The following is a 20,378-nucleotide window of genomic DNA, read 5'->3' on the forward strand; positions in this document are numbered from 1 at the left end:
GAACATAAAAAAACTGCATTTTTGCTTGTACATGATTGGATGAAAAAAATCAGCAGAGCTTCCCCTCATTTTACATCTTCCCCTCAGATCTAAAGCGACTGCACTTCCAAGTGCACTTGTAGTGCAAAGTGGATTTGCCTTTAATAATTCAACCCCAATACTCTTGACTGCAAAGTAACTTTAAAATAACTTGCATTGACACAAAGAAAATCTCTTGGGTGCTTTTTGATTATCCACAGAGGGAATAAAATATTGGGTAACTTCAAAATATTTTTCACTTTAGTTGCCCATTGAAGAGCTGAAATTTAGATGTTGTTTCTGACTGCGTACTCGGACACCATTGCTCCATCTTATGTTGTCTATAATGAACAACTTCTCTGTTCCAAGTCTCCAGATATAGGGGAATGAAAGTAATTAATCTGATTAGCTGTTATGGAAACCAGCTGCAGGCATTCTGGCACAAACGTTATACAAGGAGTGTAAGGGCTCAACAGGCTACACAAGTGCTAGAGAAGGTTTAAGAGGTCAAGGCACAATAATTCAATTTCAAGTAAAAGCAGGAAGCTTTTCATTGTAGAAGAGATTGTTACTGTGCCCCCTGGCAAGTGATGTTGGCTCACCCAGAGTTTGAGTACCAGTCAGTATTCAACAGAGCACTCTGATGATGGCCGGGAACCCAAGTGCTCCCTGGTTCTCTTTGCTGCAAAATGACACCAGGTCACAGCCCCTGAGATTTCCCACCAGGGGTGGCAAGAATGGAGGGACTACAGTGCAGAGACAGTGGGCAAATCAGGAGATTACAGAGTAGTCAGATTCAAGCAGGGGTTGAGGCAGATGGCTAGTAGAGAGTTGTCAGGTACAAGCAGGGGTCTTGGTAGAGGGCAAGCAGAGAATAGTCAGACAGTCCGATCAGCAACAAGTAGGCAGTAAACAAGACAGTAGACAAGTAAGTGTTGAGGTTTAAGCAAGAGTTGAAGCAGGCAGCAAACATGTTATACTTAACTGCTCTGTGCAGTGCTTTTGCACAGAGCAGTCCCAATCTTCCTTCTCAGTTCCCTCGCTGGCGCTCCTGGCCCCACCTTCCTGCTGAGTGCCCCCACAGCAAGTAGCATGCTATGGAGGCACGCAAGCCGAGCCATTGTGCTGTGTGTAAATTCAGACGTGGAGCCATGGCTCAGCCCCACCCCCTCTCTCTCCTCATTGGCTCACTGACTTGAGAGCAGCGGGAATCAATGGTGCCCACTGCTGTGCCTCAGCCAATCAGGAGTGAGAGTCCCGCACAGCCGAGGCATTCTTGCAACATTTCTGGATTGAGATGGGGCTCAGGTAAGTATTAGGGGGGCTGAGGGGAGAGCTGCACAGTCTTAGGACTCCCGGCCAAGTCTCAAGGACCCACTTCCTGTTTGGCAAGGAGGAGAAGCAACAGCCTCTTCCTGGAGCCCTACCCTGGAGCATAAGGTAAGGCCATGGGAGGGGGGTGTGAGTGGATTGCCAATCGAGCGAGCGCTGGGGGTATAGTGCGAGTGCCCGCCCAATTTTGAGCACCTGCTGCCACTAGTCAGTACTCTGATGCACATTTTTTCCCTTTCTTTTCCCTATAGTTTTACTGGGACATATAGAATGTATGTATAGAATTGATTATTTTGTTTTTGGAACTATCAGCTTAAAGAAGAATGCTGTGGCAAATGGAATACTACCAGATCCTGCTCTTAGTTCACAAAAACAGAATTTTCCTGTGTTTTATTTTTAAGAAATGTATAGTCTTTCTAAAGTATTTTAGACATTTGTGAACATTTTTAGTTCCTTTTAGTTTAAAGTTATATTATTTCTCATGTTACATACATACAGGTATTTATGAACACTCATAGGGACCACAGTACTTTCATTAACTTTAACTGCTTTTCTCTTCAGAAAAAACAGCACCATTTTTGTTCAGGCATCATATGTGGTCACCATCTATTTTCTGAATTGAGATGCCGGCTCATAGAGGACAAACAATTATTCCATTGGTGTATATTGTGCAATTTATTCATACACAGCTGCATCAGTCCTGAATAGTCCACTTGTTCCAAAGTATGTTCTGCTGTATTGAAATAAATGGTAGCAGACATTTTTACTAATTTCATATATAGCCTTGTGCCTTGTTGATTGTCTTATGTACTGTAATGCCCTGTACACGCAGTCAGACAGATTTTTCAGAAAGATTTTGTGCCAAACTTGTCGGACAAAATTATTGGAAAATGCGATTGTTCTTAACGAGGTGACGTACAACAAGTAGCCAATAGCTGTAGTCTCTTAATTTATTCTGAGCATGCGTGGCATTTTGTCCGTCGGAATTGTCTACACACGATCGGAATTGAAATTGGATTTTGTTGTTGGAAAATTCTAGATCCTGTTCTCAAACTTTGTGTGTCGGAAATTCCAAGGGGAAAAAGTCAGATGGAGCCCACGTACGATCGGATTTTCCAACAACGCGATCGGATCGCACATTTTCCGTCGGAAATTCCGGCCATGTGTACAGGGCATATGACAGGTGTGCTAACAAGGGGAGCAGACATTTTTCATGCAAATAATTCTTGACTCAGAATAACATCAATATGATCACACAGGGTTATGCTGTGTGACAGAGCTGTGCACATTTCAGGAAACGTATGGACATAAATACAAGTCCATTGGCAACTAGAACAGCTACCGTATATGAACTCATCTATGTAGTTAGCTTTTTTTCCCCGGAGTTCAGTTTTAATACCTCAAAATGCATACTCACTAAAAATAAAACGTACATTTATATGTTTACTAGGAAAATAAATCTGGAAACCCCTTTTTAAAATAAAATGATGGGTTGCAAAGAGACTCCCATATTGGTTTTATCTTATTTATGTCTATTTTTACTGTCAAGTTTGCACATACTGCACAGAACAGATGGATGGCATTTTCAGATAGCATGTGGTACATGATGCTGAGTCAGCACTTCAGAGAGAATGTTGTCTAACATGAAAGGATATGAATGTACCAAAATTTTGATTGCAGCTCTTCTTACAGGATGGAAAGGACTAATTATATACAAAGCAGGTGTGGCACTAAATCTGAAGATTGTCTTCCCTTTGTTTAGTACTATAAAGGTCTAAAGAGAAAAGTAGAAAACAAAAAAAAGCGGTGCATTAAAATACGTTTGAGGATACACTGTAGAACACAAGTCTGACTAGATACAACTAACTGAATTTTTTGAATACTGAAGTTTGCTCTGTTTACTCGGTTAACATTTTGTTAACATTTTGTCTACCTTGGTTCCTCCTTTCCTCCTTTTCGGCTTTGAAGACGCTTTGAAACACCACTAAAGCTACATAGGGTATCATTTTTGAAGCCAAGCAAAGCAAAATCAAGGTGTAAACAGGACTGTAAGCAAACATTTTATTTAGTGACATTTGGCGTTCAGAAAGCTTTAACAAAGCCTGTCCGAAGCCTTGTTTTGAAGCAAGTATAAACTAGCCCTAAGGCTGGTTATAAACTTTAGACAGCAGTTGGACATTGAAGGCCACAATTATAACCCCATTAGGATAGAAAAATATTCTAAATGGTGCAGACATCAATAAAATATTTGCAAGGTTGGCTCTGCTGAACTAGCATGTTTATGTCAGTGCATAAGGTAGGGGTAGGAGGAAAGTAGCACAGGCAGACACTAAAGGCAGATATGTCAGGAGAGATTATTAACATATAAACTTGGTCTTCTACACAGAAAAAAAAAATCATCCCCAAAAATGTCCGTCCATAGTGTGTACCTGCTGTTGTAGACTCGAGACTGTCCAACCAATTCAGCCAGGGAATTTAGTGTCTTAAAGAGGAGGTCCAGCCCCCCATGAAAAATTAAATGTCAGCAGCTACATATACTGCAGCTGCTGACTTTTAATATATGGATATTTACCTGTCCAGGAAGCCACGATGTCCGCATCCCAGCCGGACTTCGGATCGGTTTTCAGGTGCAGCCGCTGCCATTCATTTTGGTTTCACAGTCGGTCCCCTACTGCGCATGCATGAAGAGTGCTGCGTTTTTTAATTGGTCCGACGGGGGGGGGGGGGGGGGAAGGGGCCAAACTTTCAAGAGATGGCCCCATCTCCAAGCAGTGGGGAAAGGTATTTGTCAAAAACAGGTACCCGTTCCCCCTCCCCCCTGAAAGGTGCCAAATGTGGCGCCGGAGGGGAGAGGAGATGGATAAGCAGAAGTTCCACTTTTGAGTGGAACTCAGCTTTAAATGATTTAAAGTGAACCTGTGCCCAGATCATGGACTCTAAGGGCCCTTTCACAAGGGTGACTGATGAGTTCCGCTTGTCAGGTTTTCAGGCTGACCTGATCGAAGCCTCCCGTCTCTTCTATAGAGTCATGGATGTCAGCGGACACATGTCCGCTGACAACCATCAACATCTGATCTGATCCTGTCCGCCAAAAACAGACAGATGATGGATCTATTCCTCATCCGTCTGGTGGATCTGATTGGACGGAAACTGAAAGGTAGTCCATTTCCATTCGATTGCCCTATAGAGGAGAGCGGGACTGTGTCTGCCTGTGTTCGCTCTGCATAGCCGAGCAGATAGGACCTGTCATCTGCCTGCTCATCGGGGATCAGAGGAGAGATCCCCCGCTAAGTAAGCGGATTTAGCTTCACAAAGGCGCCCATGTGAAAGGGGTCTACGGTATTTACGAATCCTGAACATGCAGTAAAATTATTTTAAAAAAACAAACTTTTTTGTGTAAAATCAAATTTTTAAAATGTACAACACAGACAGTGAAATCCGCTGTGAAATGCATCCCATGGGCAGTAGAGCAGCCGCTAGGCATTCAGGAGGCAACCCTGTTTTTTATTTATTTTTTAATCCCTAATTTAAATAAAACAAAAAAAATCAACTCATGTTAAAGTAAAACTCCATGTAATGGTTCAGGTATTTATCTAAACAACAAGCTGGTCAGAAATGTTTGCTGGAGGCCAATTGCATATAGGGGCTGCAGACAGATATGACTAATTATAAAATCTATACTCATCAGTAGTGTCAGGTTGACTGGGACCAGATAATAACTGTCTACATGTAATTCACAAAACAAAATATTATATTAGGGCAAGGTCACATTACTGACATCAATTTTAATGTGAATCAAACCTTAGTGAGGGTTGGCATTTCATATTAGCACAGGAAATAGATCCTGCAATTTTCAGGTAACAATATCCCAGCTCTTAACCACTTCAGCCCCAGACCATTTGGCTGCCAAATGACCAGGCCACTTTTTGCGTTTTGGCACTGCGTCGCTTTAAATGATAATTGCGCGTTCGTGCAACGTGCCTCCCAAACAAAATTGACTTCCTTTTTTTCCCACAAATAGAGCTTTCTTTTAGTGGTGTTTGCTCACCTCTGCGTTTTTAATTTGTTGTGCTATAAACAAAAATAGAGCGATAATTTTGAAAAAAAAGCCATATTTTTTTCTTTTTGCTATAATAAATATCCGCAAAAAATATATAAAAAACAACTTTTTTCCTTAGTTTAGGCTGATACATATTCTTCTACATTTTAGAAGAATACACACTAAAAGAATAGACACTTCTACCTCTATTTTTGGTTAAAAAAAATCACAATAAGCGTTTATTGATTGGTTTGTACAAAAGTTATGGTGTCTACAAAATAAGGGATAGTTTTATGGCATTTTTATTAATATATATATTTTTTTAATAATAACGGTGGCGGTCAGCAATTTTTATCAGGACCATTGGTATTAATACAGCGATCAATGCTATACAATTGCATTGATTACCGTAAAAATGTCACTGGCAGTGAAGGGGTTAGCCGCTAGGGGGCGGGGAAGGGGTTAAGTGTGTCCTAGGGAGTGATTCTAACTGTCTGGGGGATGGGCAGTGACACAACACTGATCGCTGCTCCCGATTAGAGGGAGCAGACGATCAGTGTCCTGTTACTAGGCAGAATGGGGAGCTGCTGTGTTTACACTGGCATCTCCCCATTCTTCAGCTCCATGACATGATTGTGGGCACCTGGCAGACTTCAAGTCCACGGATCCCACGGTCAAGGAGCTCGCAGCAGGCGCGCGCCACAATCCTTGACACGGGGGAACTCTGTATTAAATGTTGGTTTGAGATCAAATACCACCAAAAGAAACCTCTGCTTGTGGGGAAAAAAGGACGTAAATTTTGTTTGGAAGCCATATCGCACGACCGCGCAATTGTCAGTAAAATTGACGTAGTGCCGAATCGCAAAAAGTGCTCTGGTCAGGAAGGGGGTAAATCCTTCCAGGGCTGAAGTGGTTAATGAAGCTAATGAAAAATATATATAAAATACTACTTTATAAACTTATGAAAAATGTAACATAAAAATTAACAAAGTTTCCTTTTGTGGTAGATCTAAGATAGTTTTGGTGCCTTTTCAGGAGAAAAAGAAAATATCCCATATTCTGATTAGAAATGTTGGCTGTTATCGACATCCTCATAAATGACCTTAGATCACAGTTACTGCTAACAGGTTACCATGTGTGTGGCTATATACCCACAGTATACCGCAAACACCTCAAGTCTTCAATATTGCAAAATTATATGTTTGGCCAGGACATACAATGACTGCATCCTCTGTGTAGGGGCATCAGCAATGCTATAAAGATAACCTATTCAAAATTTTTAAATAAAATAAACTATCTTCTACTTTCTCAAGAGCAGCACAGTGTAACCACTGCTTCCCCTCCAAGGAAAAAAAGCTGAATTCCCATCTGGTGTCACCTTCTTGTTCTTGTAGTAAGGGTCGATATCCTCAAGGGGCTGTCCAATGAGATGTCGAGGAAAGTCCCCATAGATACGAGGCAGCGATTTGCCGGCCTCCAAGTCAGGATGTGGCTTTGGTTTCCCCTCACTGTTTTCATTGCTTTCTGCTTCTCGGTATTCCTGCTTGGCGCTTCTGGCCTGTTCTTCAGCAATACGCTTCTCAATAGCAGCCAAGGATTCTGGGGTGAAACGGTGGAAAATGTCAGGACTTGGTGGCAACAACAGGACTGCCATATTTTCATCCTGCTCCTTCTGTCCTAATTCTTACTTATAGCATTGGAAACACCTGAAAGATAAAGGAGAAAAAGATGGGTTTCATCATGGAAGTAAGGAGTCATTTGACCTTGTATGATTTTGCATAGGATATTCAATGACTTATGACTCTAAAGGAGAAGCATATTAGTGAAATGGTATAAGAATCTGATCAGCTGGTTTAATAAATACTTTAATAAGTACATGAAATTACATCATAACTACATCTCATTTCATTAACCTGCCATTTTGTTTACTAAAAAACATCATGACCGCATCTATATGATTGATATCAATTCTAGAGTGCCACATAATAAATAAATAATTAAAAGAAATGAATGTGATGTCTTATTAAGTATGTCTTTTCCAGCAGGTCATCCTTCCTGCAGCCCTTTTGTCTTAGTGAGGGATGCAGCTGCCTCTACTAGTAAAGCATTGACTGTGTTCCATGTGGTCCTAACACATGTGCCTCCTTCATTTGTCCTTAAGTCCAAGCACTTATTCTCAACCCTGAGGCTCTCGCCAGGGATGGGCAAGCCCCAAAAATATGTCATTCGAAATATTACATTAGCTCCCAGATTACCAGTTATCTAATATGTTCTCAGGAAATAAAATGGTGATAAAGGACACTTATTATCTTAGATGCATATAACAATAAAATGTCCTAGTGTGCCTCCAGAAGTGATGGGGGTTTGGCCTTTCCACACCTTCAACACAACTGAGAGCTATAGCTTCCTGGGTCACCCTTCCGGCCTATAACCGCTGGACCCAAATAAATAAAATATGGCTGGCTCCCATCCATCCAAACAATCTACGGTGGAACGCCAAAGCTGATATTTCCTCCCCTGCCCTACTACATACCACGCATTTCCTAGGTACTATCTGGAGGCAGCTAAACCGCAGCACCCCACTGCAGTCTGAGGCCTCTCTGGTAACAGCCTTCCTTTATAACCCTAAACCACCCAATAACTTAGCCTCTCAGATATAGATACATGCGTAGATGGGAAGAACACCTCGGAGAGGAACTAACACCCGAACAATGGGCCACTATATGGGTGGCCAAGAGCTCTATATACACACTTTACAAAGTAGAACTTATATAAAGCTGCTCTTTCACTGGTACCTAACTCCGTCACGCCTGTATGCTATATACCCATTGGCCTTGGCTCACTGCTGGAGGTGTTTCCAAGACCAGGGCACGCTATACCACATCTACTAGAGCTGTCCATCCCTCCAGCCCTACTGGCGCACAGTCCAGGACCTCTTCCACTGGCTATTTGAGGTAGATATCCCTCACTCCCCTAAGTACTTTCTACTGGGCTTCCCTCCCCCCACAATCCCCCCACAATCCCCGGACTAGCCAAAAAACTGGCAACACAAATATTAATGGTAGCCAGATGTCTAGTATCCCTCTGCTGGAAACATCGAAAACCCCCATCATTATCTGATCTTTACATCAGAAATAAAGTGGTTGTAAACCCTTACAACCAACTTTGACCTAGAGGTAAGCCTAGATTAAGGCTTACCTGTAGGTCCAAGAAACATCTCCTAAACCTACACGGTTTAGGAGATATTTGCCGAAAGATAGGCACCGCTGTCTACGGCGCATGCGCCATAGACAGAGGCGCGGCGCTATCAGCGGCGATATGCCACGAGTGGAGGCTCCCATGTGCATGCTCGGGAGTGACATCATCGCGGCTTCGCCGAATGACAGCAGCGGACCAGCAAAACCCACCGAGAAGATGGAGGCTCCGGACTACAGGGAACAGTGGTGACTTCGCTGGCTCCTGTGTCATGTAAGTGACACATAATGGACTACTATGCGATGCATAGTAGTCCATTATGCTTTACCATTGCAGGGAATCAAAGAGGAAGTAAACCCTGATGGGTTTACTTCCTCTTTAAAGAAGTAGAGATTCTGAAGACCATGACGGCTAGACTAACAGATCGGGTAGACAGACACACAGCGGCATGGGAGCCATGGCACCGGCAATTGGACCCCCCATGACTCCATGAGACCCCACCACCCTGTACATTGTTAACACGCAGAGCCCATGAGAGATGCAGTCTAATGATTGGGACTCTCCTACACCTTTCTCCCCCCTTCTTTCTTTTCTCTTCTTTCTCTTCCCCCCCCCCCCCCCCCTCCTGGAAAAATTTGCCAAGCAATTCTAATCTACGACATCCACTGTTGGATAGTGCTAGAAATAGTGCTAGAATTGTGATCGCCCCAGTGCTTGGTCTTTTCACTTTATAAAACAGTACTTAACTTAATTGGAATTTATGTTAGTCCAGTTATATGTAGACCACTGTCCTTTGTTTGTTACTATTACTGCTTTTTCATTACCTTTTTTCTCCCACAATGTTGTTTTAAACAATTGTATTGTTCACACTGAAACTTAATAAAAATTGTCAATTATAAAAAAAAAATTTTTTAAATGGCCTTGTGGGTGATGACTCCTCCTTGATGAGATTAGTTAGTGTTGTTCTGATGCTAGGATTACACTTGTACCTTTGTTCCATATATTCTTCCCCTCTTACCTTTACCTAACGTTGTTTCTCCATTCCTTCCCCTATCTCTACCTTCCCTCCCATTCTCCCTTCCTTCACTATGTTGACAACTATGATAACTAAGTTATCTTATTGTATGGCTTCAGCTATGGCCTTGGTCGATTGGGTTTTGGGCACATAGATATGCATACATATTTAACACGCACTTTGTCATGGGTTTGTTTTGCTTTCTTCTGTATTTCGTAAGTTAATAAAAAGTGGCCTGGTGGGGTTTATACCTGAAATCCAGCACCCAAAGAAAGTTTTGCATATGATTATTCTGGGAGTGTTGTATGCTTAGTCTCCCCCCTGAGCTCTGTGGTTCCTCCTGTCAACTCCTATGTCATTATAGGAGACCAACATTGGCATCAGGACACCAGGCTTCGAACAAAACCAAAAGTGTTTGAGATGCAGAAGATTCTTTGGTAAAAGTCAAATATAAAGATCGACAAGTACATCTTTGTGTAATTTGTATTCCTGTCTGTACTCTTACTTAGGAGAGTTTCTTTTATCACTGTGACACCCCATACCAGGACAGAAAGTGAGGGGAAATATATTTAAAAGGAACCTAAGAGAGGTTCTAACCCTTCTCCCAATAAAAATGTTTTTATTGCTATCTGCTTCTATCTCAGTTCTTCATGTGCCACCGGTTCTGCGGTAAGATCTCCATTACCGTGAAAGAAAAAACAATGAGAAACAAAAGAAGTTCTGACGTTTTTGCCATTATATCCAAAACCAAAAAATGAGAAAGTTGCACTAGAGCTGGACTTTAATTAATGAATCCCATTCACACCACCTTTACTTTATACCATCTAAAAGACTATGGAGACTTATTGAACAGAATTTGCAACAAACTGTGCACAGAACGCCTCCTTGTACATCTTCACTATTATCCTGGGAAAAACTACATGCATGAAGCACTTCATAAAACCACTTGTATACTTAATTAGAAGGCAATGGAATAGAACTGCACAAAGCTGTTGGGACATACAGTATCTCACAAAAGTGAGTACACCCCTCACATTTTTGTAATTATTTTACTATATCTTTTCATGTGACAACACTGCGGAAATGACACTTTGCTACAATGTAAAGTAGTGAGTGTACAGATTGTGTAACCATGTAAATTTGCTGTCCCCTCAAAATAACTCAACACACAGCCATTAATGTCTAAACCGCTGTCAACAAAAGTGAGTACACCCCTAAGTGAAAATGTCCAAATTGGGCCCAAAGTGTCAATATTTTGTGTGGCCACCATTATTTTCCAGCACCGCCTTAACCCTCTTGGGCATGGAGTTCACCAGAGCTTCACAGGTTGCCACTGGAGTCCTCTTCCACTCCTCCATGATGACACCATGGAGCTGGTGGATTTTAGAGATCTTGCATCCTCCACCTTCCATTTGAGGTTGCCCTGCAGATGCTCAATAGGGTTTAGGTCTGGAGACATGCTTGGCTAGTCCATCACCTTTACCCTCAGCAACCTTTAGCAAAGCAGTGGTCATCTTGGAAGTGTGTTTGGGATCGTTGCTATGTTGGAATACTGCCCTGCGGCCCAGTCTTAGAAGGCAGGGGATGATGCTCTTCTGCAATATCTCAGAGTACATGTTGCCATTCATGGTTCCCTCAATGAACTGTAACTCCCCAGTGCCGGCAGCACTCATGCAGCCCCAGACCATTACACTCCCATCACCATGCTTGAATGTAGGCAAGACACACCTGTCTTTGTACTCCTCACCTAGTTGCCACCACACATTCTTGACACCATCTGAACCAAATAAGTTTATCTTGGTCTCATCAGACCACAGGAAATGGTTCTAGTAATCCATGTTCTTAGTCTGCTTGTCTTAAGAAATTTGTTTGTGGGCTTTCTTATGCATCATCTTTAGATGACAGCCATGCAGACCAATTTGATGCAGTGTGAAGCGTATGATCTGAGCACTGACAGGCTGACTCCCTTACCCCTGCAGCAATGCAGGCAGCACTCATTTGTCTATGTCCCAAAGACAACCTCTGGATATGATGCTGAGCATGTGCACTCAACTTATTTGGTCGACCATGGTGAGGCCTGTCCTGAGTGGAATCTGTCTTGTTAAACCACTGTATGGTCTTGGCCACCGTGCTGCAGTTCAGTTTCAGGGTCTTGGCAATCCTCTTATAGCCTAGGCCATCTTTATGTAGAGCAACAATTCTTTTTTTCAGATCCTCTTTGCCATGAGGTGCCATGTTGAACTTCCAGTGACCAGTATGAGAGAGTGAGAGCAACAACACCAAATTAAACACACCTGCTCACCATTCACACCTGAAACCTTATAACACTAGCGAGTCACATGACACCAGGAGGGAAAATGGCTAATTGGGTCCAATTTGGAAATTTTCACTTAGGGGTGTACTCACTTTTGTTCCCCGCGATTTAGACACTAATGGCTGTGTGTTGAGTTATTTTGAAGGGACAGAAAATTTACACTGTTATACAAGCTGTACACTCACTACTTTACATTGTAGCAAAGTGTCATTTCTTCAGTGTTGAAAAGATATAATAAAATATTTACAAAAATGTGAGGGGTGTACTCACTTTTGTGAGATACTGTATTACTCACGAGGACCTTTAAGCTAGTTCTCTATTCACTGATGTTAAACTCAACGTAAAGCAGATGTCCATCGCTTCCACGTCCGTTTTGGCAACATGCTGGCAGAGCATGATGGAAATTATTGAAAAACATCAGCTCAAGTGCCACCGGTTGGTAACAACCCCATTAAATAAACCATCATTCGTGTCTGTCAGACTTTAGCCAATAATCTGCTAAACAGCACATAGCATAATATATTTGAAAGTGGTTACATTTGCTTTTGTTTTAAAAGAAATAATCGCTAATCCATTCACAAAGACGGTATCTGCCTTCTAGGATGGAAGTAAATAAGAAGATTATGTTACATAATATCTTCTAAAGCACAGCATAGCATATCAGTAACTTCTTTTTTTAATGTAGAAGAACGTGGCATGCATTTAAAGAATGTCGAAGAGGGAGAAGGTTAATCTGCGAAAATTAATAACAAACACCGTACTCAACAGAAAGTATAATTAAAATATAAAGGATGAGAAACTTAGGCATAAGTGTGCTTTCTGGTTTATTATATACAATTGCCTTCTCTCTTTTGTGTTAATTATTTTAATAAGATCATACTGTTCACTGTTTTATTAGATAGTAAACATTGTTGCTTCCTGAGAAATAGTATTTAAAAAACGGTCATGAGATAATGAAGTTGGTTTCCACTGCTGACCTCCTTATAAAACTTCTCAGATGTGTACTGAGGAGCACCTGGTACAAAAATGTATTTCACTTTTTGGAACATTTAATCATTAAATACATCAAATATAGACAGATTATTGAGAAAAAAATCTCATCCTTCTTTAAGGCTTTATCATTTGATGTTAAAATTTTACTAAACTCAGGATCCTACATTGACTATATCTGGTGTCCCACAGTACACAGAACTTGGAAATGCAATTAGTTTAGTGAATATAGCAGTTTTGTGACTTCTATCAGTGTCTAGTTAAAGCTTGTGGGAGGAGTTTTCATTCTACTCTGACTGTGCTATGAGGCTGCAGGACCCCAACCCTCTGTCTGGACAGTGCTGATTGGCCCTGTGCTGATCACACGTACACTCCCAAGAAAAATACACACCAAACTGAGCCTGTGCAGTCTGACTCCATAGACTCTGTGTTGTCAGGAAATTATTAAGGGACAATGGAAGGAAGGGAGGATCAGAGAAAATAGGATCCAAAACCCTTTTCACACAATGTTTTACTGGATATACAGACTGATTTTATTGTTGTGGGTTTAGTAAAACTTTATTATAATCACAACAGAATGTGAAGGCTTGATGAAGACTTACACCCTGAGGAAGGGGAAGGCTGTTTCTCTTGAAGCCACAAACATGGCTGTATTTGACGTTGACATTTTAACCACTAAGGCTTCATTCACATGGCCGTAAAAAAAAAATGTATAAGTGTTTTTAATTACGGATCTAAAAACACAGCTGCATTTTTTTTCGATGGATCCATTCAAGCAGCTGCGTAAACATGCACTGCATTCAGATCTGTAACACAGAATTCAAAAGTCTGCATCTAAGAACATGCACTTTATGTGCTTGCGTGTATAAACACATTTATACGTGTTTGAAAGAGTCTTAAATTAAGTCTAAACAGAGGGAGAAAAAAAATTATCGTTATGGGCGCATATGCGTCTTTACGCGTTTAAACACATCGATGCGCAAGTGTTTTACTGATCATTACGCAATAACTTTTCTCCTAGAAAACACATGTGTACGGTAATAACATTAGTAACATTTTTATGGCCATGTGAATGAGGTCTTATGGTTCCAAAATGTCCTTCAAGTGAGATGAACTTTTGTATCACGCACTCTTCAGAACACATCAGAGAGGTAGCAGCTTAGGAGCAGAACTGGGTCTATCTATACTAAACTTCAACCACAGATCTGCTTCTTTGAAGGAAAAATCATGTTACCAACGTTCAATGCTATCAGTCTAGCACTATCACACACAAATCAGGTTTCTTAAAATTCTGGCTTCCTGGCTGTCAACCCCTATGTCTTTGATTTGTTCCAGGTCACTGACTTACAACAGGTATGCAGAAAGTTAAATAAAAACTACAGATTTGTACAGGGGGATCAGTATGACAGCTAAGCAACTAGAAGTTCTTTAAAGACAGAAAAAAAAACACTAAACTCCCCTAGGAGCAGTAGAAAAAAAATTGTCCATGAGGCCTAAAAGGCATTGCAATGTATAAGAATATTTTCTACATTACTTTATTAGGGATATGCAATATAAATACGTGTGAAAGCAATGCTGTGTCATGGTAATTTCTGGCTTGAAACCACTAACAGGTAAATGCCAGAGAGATCATTTTTGGCTCAAACAGTGCTGCCGGAAAGGAGAAAAAGATGAAAGAAAGATACACGGAAATAAGAAAAGGATGAGAACAGAGTTGACATCAGGGACAAGGAATAGCTAAAAACTGTTTTTTAGGTTATGCTAAAAGCCTCACAACATTTCAATCTAGGTGCCCAGGGGTCTTTCAAGATCCTATCCTAATTACATTATCCTGCATCAAGTTTTGGACTACATAAATGACATCCCATGATGTGATGACACCAAAACAACACCAAAATGACCAGTTCTAATATTAAGATTGTGTACATTTACATTAGTACCGTACAAATTCCAAAAAATTACACCCCTAATGTGCAAACCAAAACGTCTTACTTCTTATTTCTACAAGGCAAATAAGGTACATAAACATGAGAAGCAGCTTCCATTGCTCCATTTACATAATCTCAGTACCCACAATACTTATTTCCAATAAAAACGCTATAGTATACCTTTCGCCATAAGTTGGTTATAAAAAAATACTGTAAGTAACAATAAATTCTCAAGTTACCTCCATTTATCCAAATTTATTAGAAAACCATAGAAATTGTTTAGTTAGTTAAAAATTATATTTTTTATTCAAATAAAATGTTGCAACCCAAAGAGCACTTAAATCCACGAAGAGCTAGGCAACAAGAAAATGTGTTTGTACGAAGAACATTGCTATTTAATGTTCATGGACCTAAATAAATCTAAAATCCATAGCAACGTCTTCACTATCTTTTTTTGCTGGTTCAAACTGATTTGGCCTTAGCAGTGATGCTAATAATCACTGAACTTTTCATTCTTTTGCTTCCTGTTTGAAGACTCTATAAATAAAAAAGAACAAGTTGTCTTTATTCAGACTTACAGTATGGGTAACTACATGGGAACTAATACTTCCTGTACTTTGCCAACTGAACAGCAGTGAAGTGGACCATCATGCATAGATAACATTCTATGAGCTAGGACAGAACATTGCCGATACGTTAAAAACAGCAAAGCTGAAGGTAGACCAGGGTCAATTATACTCAATAGGTCAGTCATAATCAGTCTAAGTTCATATACATATATATAAGTCTACATAAGATGATATCCTAGAGTGATCTGAGTCATGATTTTTCCTAAAAGATTCTTGGAAATACAAAGCAAAAAAAATATAGAAGCAAGCACATTTTTCATAGAAAATATTATTAGTATGTTTCCTAAACTGCCAAGATATAACTTCCCTGATTAATACATGGACCTCTTATTTTATGCTGTTCCAATGTTTGTTTTCTATTTTAATTATAAAATTGGGACTGATCTTATAACTACAGCAGGAAGACCATCTCACTTCCAATTAGGGAATACAAAGTGGCCCCAGGAAATTAAAAGTAAATAATAGTATAACAACAGTATTTCAATAATAGAAGTATAATAGAAACTATGTGAGAGTTTTAACAAGTAAAACTTTGTGATGAAGTTTGCTAAAATATTTGCAACATACTGTATGTAACTAAAAAGCGTTGGATTGCTTTTTCCCAACAATAGTTGACTTATATTTGAAAAATACTACTCAAAAGAGCACACGCAGATGGCAGGAAATTAGCACACTGCTACTACCAATCCTTACAAAAATATTGAATAACATTTACTTATTCACAAATAATGAATGAAGATATAGCACTAACAAGTTTGCTTGGGTACCTAAGTTATTGCTATAGACCCAACACCCCATATACAACACCAAGCCAAGTGAGCCAACACCAAGTTATAATGAAGAAGTGTTAAACAACTGACTCCTGTTCTTCATAATTTTTTCCAAAAAATGGATTTATACATTAAAACTTAGATTCTTTGTTTTCAATTATTAAGAATTTGGGGAATACATTTGACTACTAGATTAGGTTCACAATAATGGCTATGGCAAGGATTCCTTGTAAGTAGCTGGCATGTGCTTTAACTCAATGTTTAATACTAAGGGTAAGGGGTCTATTTATATTTTTTACAACAATCCCCAAACAAAAAAAATCTAACTGGAAAACATGTGTGAATCCTGGGTGGAAGTTGTGTGGATCTTCAGTGAAAAAAAAAATATGAATGTTAGCTTAGCCTTTAATTCTAAAAACAAGGTGAATTGACAAATACATACTCATTTCATCTCTGAAAGGATTTATGAGTCCACTAAACAGCAGAGACAGGTAGGTGAAACTCCTTTTTTTGTTGGAGTAACAACCTGCTAAGAATTGGTAGACAGGGAGATGGAGCAGGGGAGATCGATTTATCTGGAAAGACTTTTCTGCAGATACTCCAGTTAACACCAATGGTAGGATGAGATTTAAGAGATTGCAGTACATCAACTGAACACCACTAAAGGGCAGGTAATGGAACATTTCTCACAGCCTGCTCAATAGTCACTCATTGAGTGGACTATGTCTACACCAGTCAACGACTTTAGTGACAGGCAGCCTGGTAGTTAGCAAAGTCATGAAACCTCACTTGTCGAGGGAATGCTTGGCTCCTGGTCCTTTAGGAGTTTTCAGATGCTGGGAGGCGGAGTTTATGATCATGTGACCACTCTGATTGGCTGTCATGGCAATTACATGATCGGAAAGCTTTCCGCTAGCGGTTAGTAACTGTGCTGGGCGCGTGTGCCCGGCACAGCTGTCTCTGCAAACTGATGCGAAAAAATGCAGGTGTTTGGCACCAAGGGTCACCCGCCAAAAGGCTGCATATTTGTATACCGTCGGTGTCTAGGGGTTAAAGTAGAACTAAAGGCAAAACTTTTTTTATTTTGGACAGAGTAAAGGTCATAACCCCTGGCAGTTATTTTTTATTTTTTGCCATCCATATTACCATTGGGTAGATTTATTTTTACTTTCTGTCCCATAATATAAACAGGAAAGAGGAAATCGGTAAAAGTGAGGGAATCCCTGGTTGTCACCAGGATCACCAGAACTAGTGTCCCTACTGGAAGATTTCCCTTCTATTGTTCTAGTAACAATTAAATTAATTTATGCCTTTTTTATCTATCTGGACCAAAAACCCAAAACAAAAAGGCACTGCTGAATTTTATCTGCAGTTTAATCAATAACCACAATATAATTGTAAAAAGTAAAGCAATTTCTACATTATGCCACGATATTCTTCAACACTTTGATTTCGTTTCCCTCGCAGCAGAATCACTTTAAAATGTAACTTTGATGTTGAGTTCAAGGATTGGTAAAATAAAAATTACTTATATATAGTTGCATAGCAGGTGAGGTTGAGAAAAGACACAAGATGTAGAATTGCTCTCACAAGTAACTGCTATTTGATGCTGTGGCTGGCTGTATCGTATTTATGAGTTTTACCAATCATTCAAGAGTGAGAGAGATGAGTCTACTGCAGTGTCCTTCAACAGTATCACTAACAATATGTCACCTACTGTATGTGTGGGAAATGATATTATCATCGGAATCAAAACCTCAATCACAGTAAGTTCAGATAAGCATCTAAAACTTTTACATAATTGTTTCTGTTCATTCTTTTGTATATATATATATATATATATATATATATATATATATATATATATATATATATTTAAAGAATAATGGTGTATGACATATAAAGCAGTTAACACTGTTACATATAGGTAGTACATTTTGTCTTAGGCTGGCCATACACTATACGAAAAATCGGCCAAACCCACAAACGCAAACGATAGTGCCATCATGTAATAACCGATAAATCGTTCAGTGGACATAAATTATTGCATTTTTTGTTCATTTTTTTACATATACCTAGTGCAAACTGTTCAGAAGGGAAACACATTAACATTTCAATTTATCGATCATTCGGCAGAAAATGTCCAAACTTGTCCTTTGTTTTTTCAGCTCAAAAACGTCCCAATGATTATCGTTTTTGTGCCCATTAACTAGCCGAAAAATTAACGAACTGTCAAAATGAGCCGTCATCTGGCACGTATTACTAATCATGTAACATATTCCGAATGAATCACTTATGATAACTTTACAGATAACCTCTAAAAATGTGCAACCATTTCCCTGGACTGTCCCGGGAAAGTTTCTGGATATTTTTAATATGGCTTATACACACACACTCCAAGCAGAAAAAATACTCTTGTAGTGCTTGTTAGGTCTAGGGCTAGAGGAATAAGGTTTTTAACTTACCTCACTTAGGCAAGCTTCCTCCATCTGTATGCCTGTAAAGCCTCTTCCCTAAGACACTACAGTTAGCAGTCACATTAGTACAATTAAGGAGCAATAGCCCTGCATTGTATGTGTAGATGTCGAGGACCTGCCCACAACCTGGAGTGTCAGGGAAAAGAGAAGAACCCTGGCAGCTGAGGAGAGTGAGGAATAAGGTAAGGTTCTTATTTGTTTAAATAAAAACAAATAAGCTAATGCTAATGCTACAGATGGCAATGTTTAGTTATGTTTAGTTGCTGGAGCACTCATGTATATTAATATTCTTTTACTATCCCAGTCATTTTACTATAAGGCAAATTATCCTGACCCTTTACATCATGCAACGTGAAACTCAATACTTAATGTGTAGAAGCCAAAAAAGAAATTCCCTTATTTGCTCCTTTTCAGTGTGTTAACTATATTATTGACAGCATTTGGTTAGGTATGTTTGGTAACTGCAAAAAAATACTTGTTGATCTTGCCAAAAATCTTGTGAGCTAATAATTTCCTGTGCTCTTTGGATGACAGGGGAATGATCACAAAGTGAAGAAATAGGTCATGGAAGGAAGTGAAGAAGAATGATCAAAGAGCAAGGAGACTGAGCTTGGTTGACCAAAAAGGAAAACGTACATGGTATCAGAGAACAGTCAAAGAAGGGAGGAGAGAGAGCATGGATGGAAGAGAAGAAGAATGAACGTAAAGGAGAGAGAACATGGTTGTAAGTGGAGAAAAATGGTCAGAGAAGGAAGGAAAGAGAGAATGGATGGAAGAGTAATGCCCCATACACACGATCGGAAATTCCGATGGAAAAAGTCTGATTGGATTATGTTGTCGGAAAGTCTGATCGTGTGTGGGCTCTATTGGACTTTTTCTGTTGGAATTTCTGACGGAAAAAGTTTGAGAGCTGGATTTAAAATTTTCCGACAACAAAATCCGATTGGACTTTTTCCAATCATGTGTAGAGAATTCCGATGCACAAAGTGCCATACATGCTCAGAAAAAAATTGGAGACGAAAGCTATTGGCTACTGGACTCTACATAGTTCCTTTGTGTATTTTGTACATCATCTCATTCTGAACGATAGGATTTTCCGTCAACTTTGTGTGACCGTGTGTATGCAAGACTAGTTTCGGCCAAAATCCGTCAGAAAAAATTGTGGCTGGAATGTCCGACCGCGTGTATGGGGCATTAGAATAAGCGGAAAGGAGAGAAAGTATGGTTAGAAGTCAAGAAGAGTGGTCAGAGATGGGAGGAGAGTGCATGGATAGAGAAGGATGGTCAGAAAGACAGCTGGGTCAGAAGACAAGAGGAATCAACAGAAAGAAGACGGAGACTATAGTTAGAACTTAAGAAGAGTGGTCAGAAATGGAAGGAGAGAGCGTGGATTAAAGAAAAGAAGGGATGGCCAAAGAAACATGGACAGAAGACAAGAAAAATCAACAGAAAGGAGAAGGAGATAGACCATAGTTAGAACTCGAGAAGAGTGGTCAGAAATGGGAGGAGAGAGCGTGGATTAAAGTAAAGAAGGGATGGTCAAAGAGACAGCATGGACAGAAGACAAGAAGAATCAACAGAAAGGAGAAGGAGATAGACTATAGTTAGAACTCAAGAAGAGTGGTCAGAAATGGGAGGAGAGAGCATTGATGAAGGAAAAGAAGAATTGTC

General features: G+C 39.9%; 1 protein-coding gene across 14 annotated transcripts in view; it reads right to left on the reverse strand.

Annotated features, from left to right (window-relative positions):
• Positions 1-20,378, reverse strand: part of LOC143996244 (sodium channel protein type 5 subunit alpha-like) — a 553,882-nt gene that overhangs the window by 359,962 nt on the left and 173,542 nt on the right. For all 14 annotated transcript variants that reach the window (XM_077491204.1, XM_077491202.1, XM_077491195.1 and 11 more), the window contains exons 2-3: positions 6,768-7,095; positions 3,006-3,124 (exon numbers count right to left, since the gene is read on the reverse strand). In XM_077491204.1, the coding sequence (XP_077347330.1) occupies positions 3,006-3,124; positions 6,768-7,043 (395 nt within the window). In that variant the 5' untranslated portion in view covers positions 7,044-7,095. The remainder of the gene's footprint in view (positions 1-3,005; positions 3,125-6,767; positions 7,096-20,378) is intronic.

The sequence above is a fragment of the Lithobates pipiens genome, unplaced genomic scaffold (assembly GCF_037356315.1).
Source record: "Lithobates pipiens isolate NorthernLeopardFrog02 unplaced genomic scaffold, aLitPip1_a1.2 Scaffold_19, whole genome shotgun sequence".
Lineage (NCBI taxonomy): Eukaryota > Metazoa > Chordata > Amphibia > Anura > Ranidae > Lithobates > Lithobates pipiens.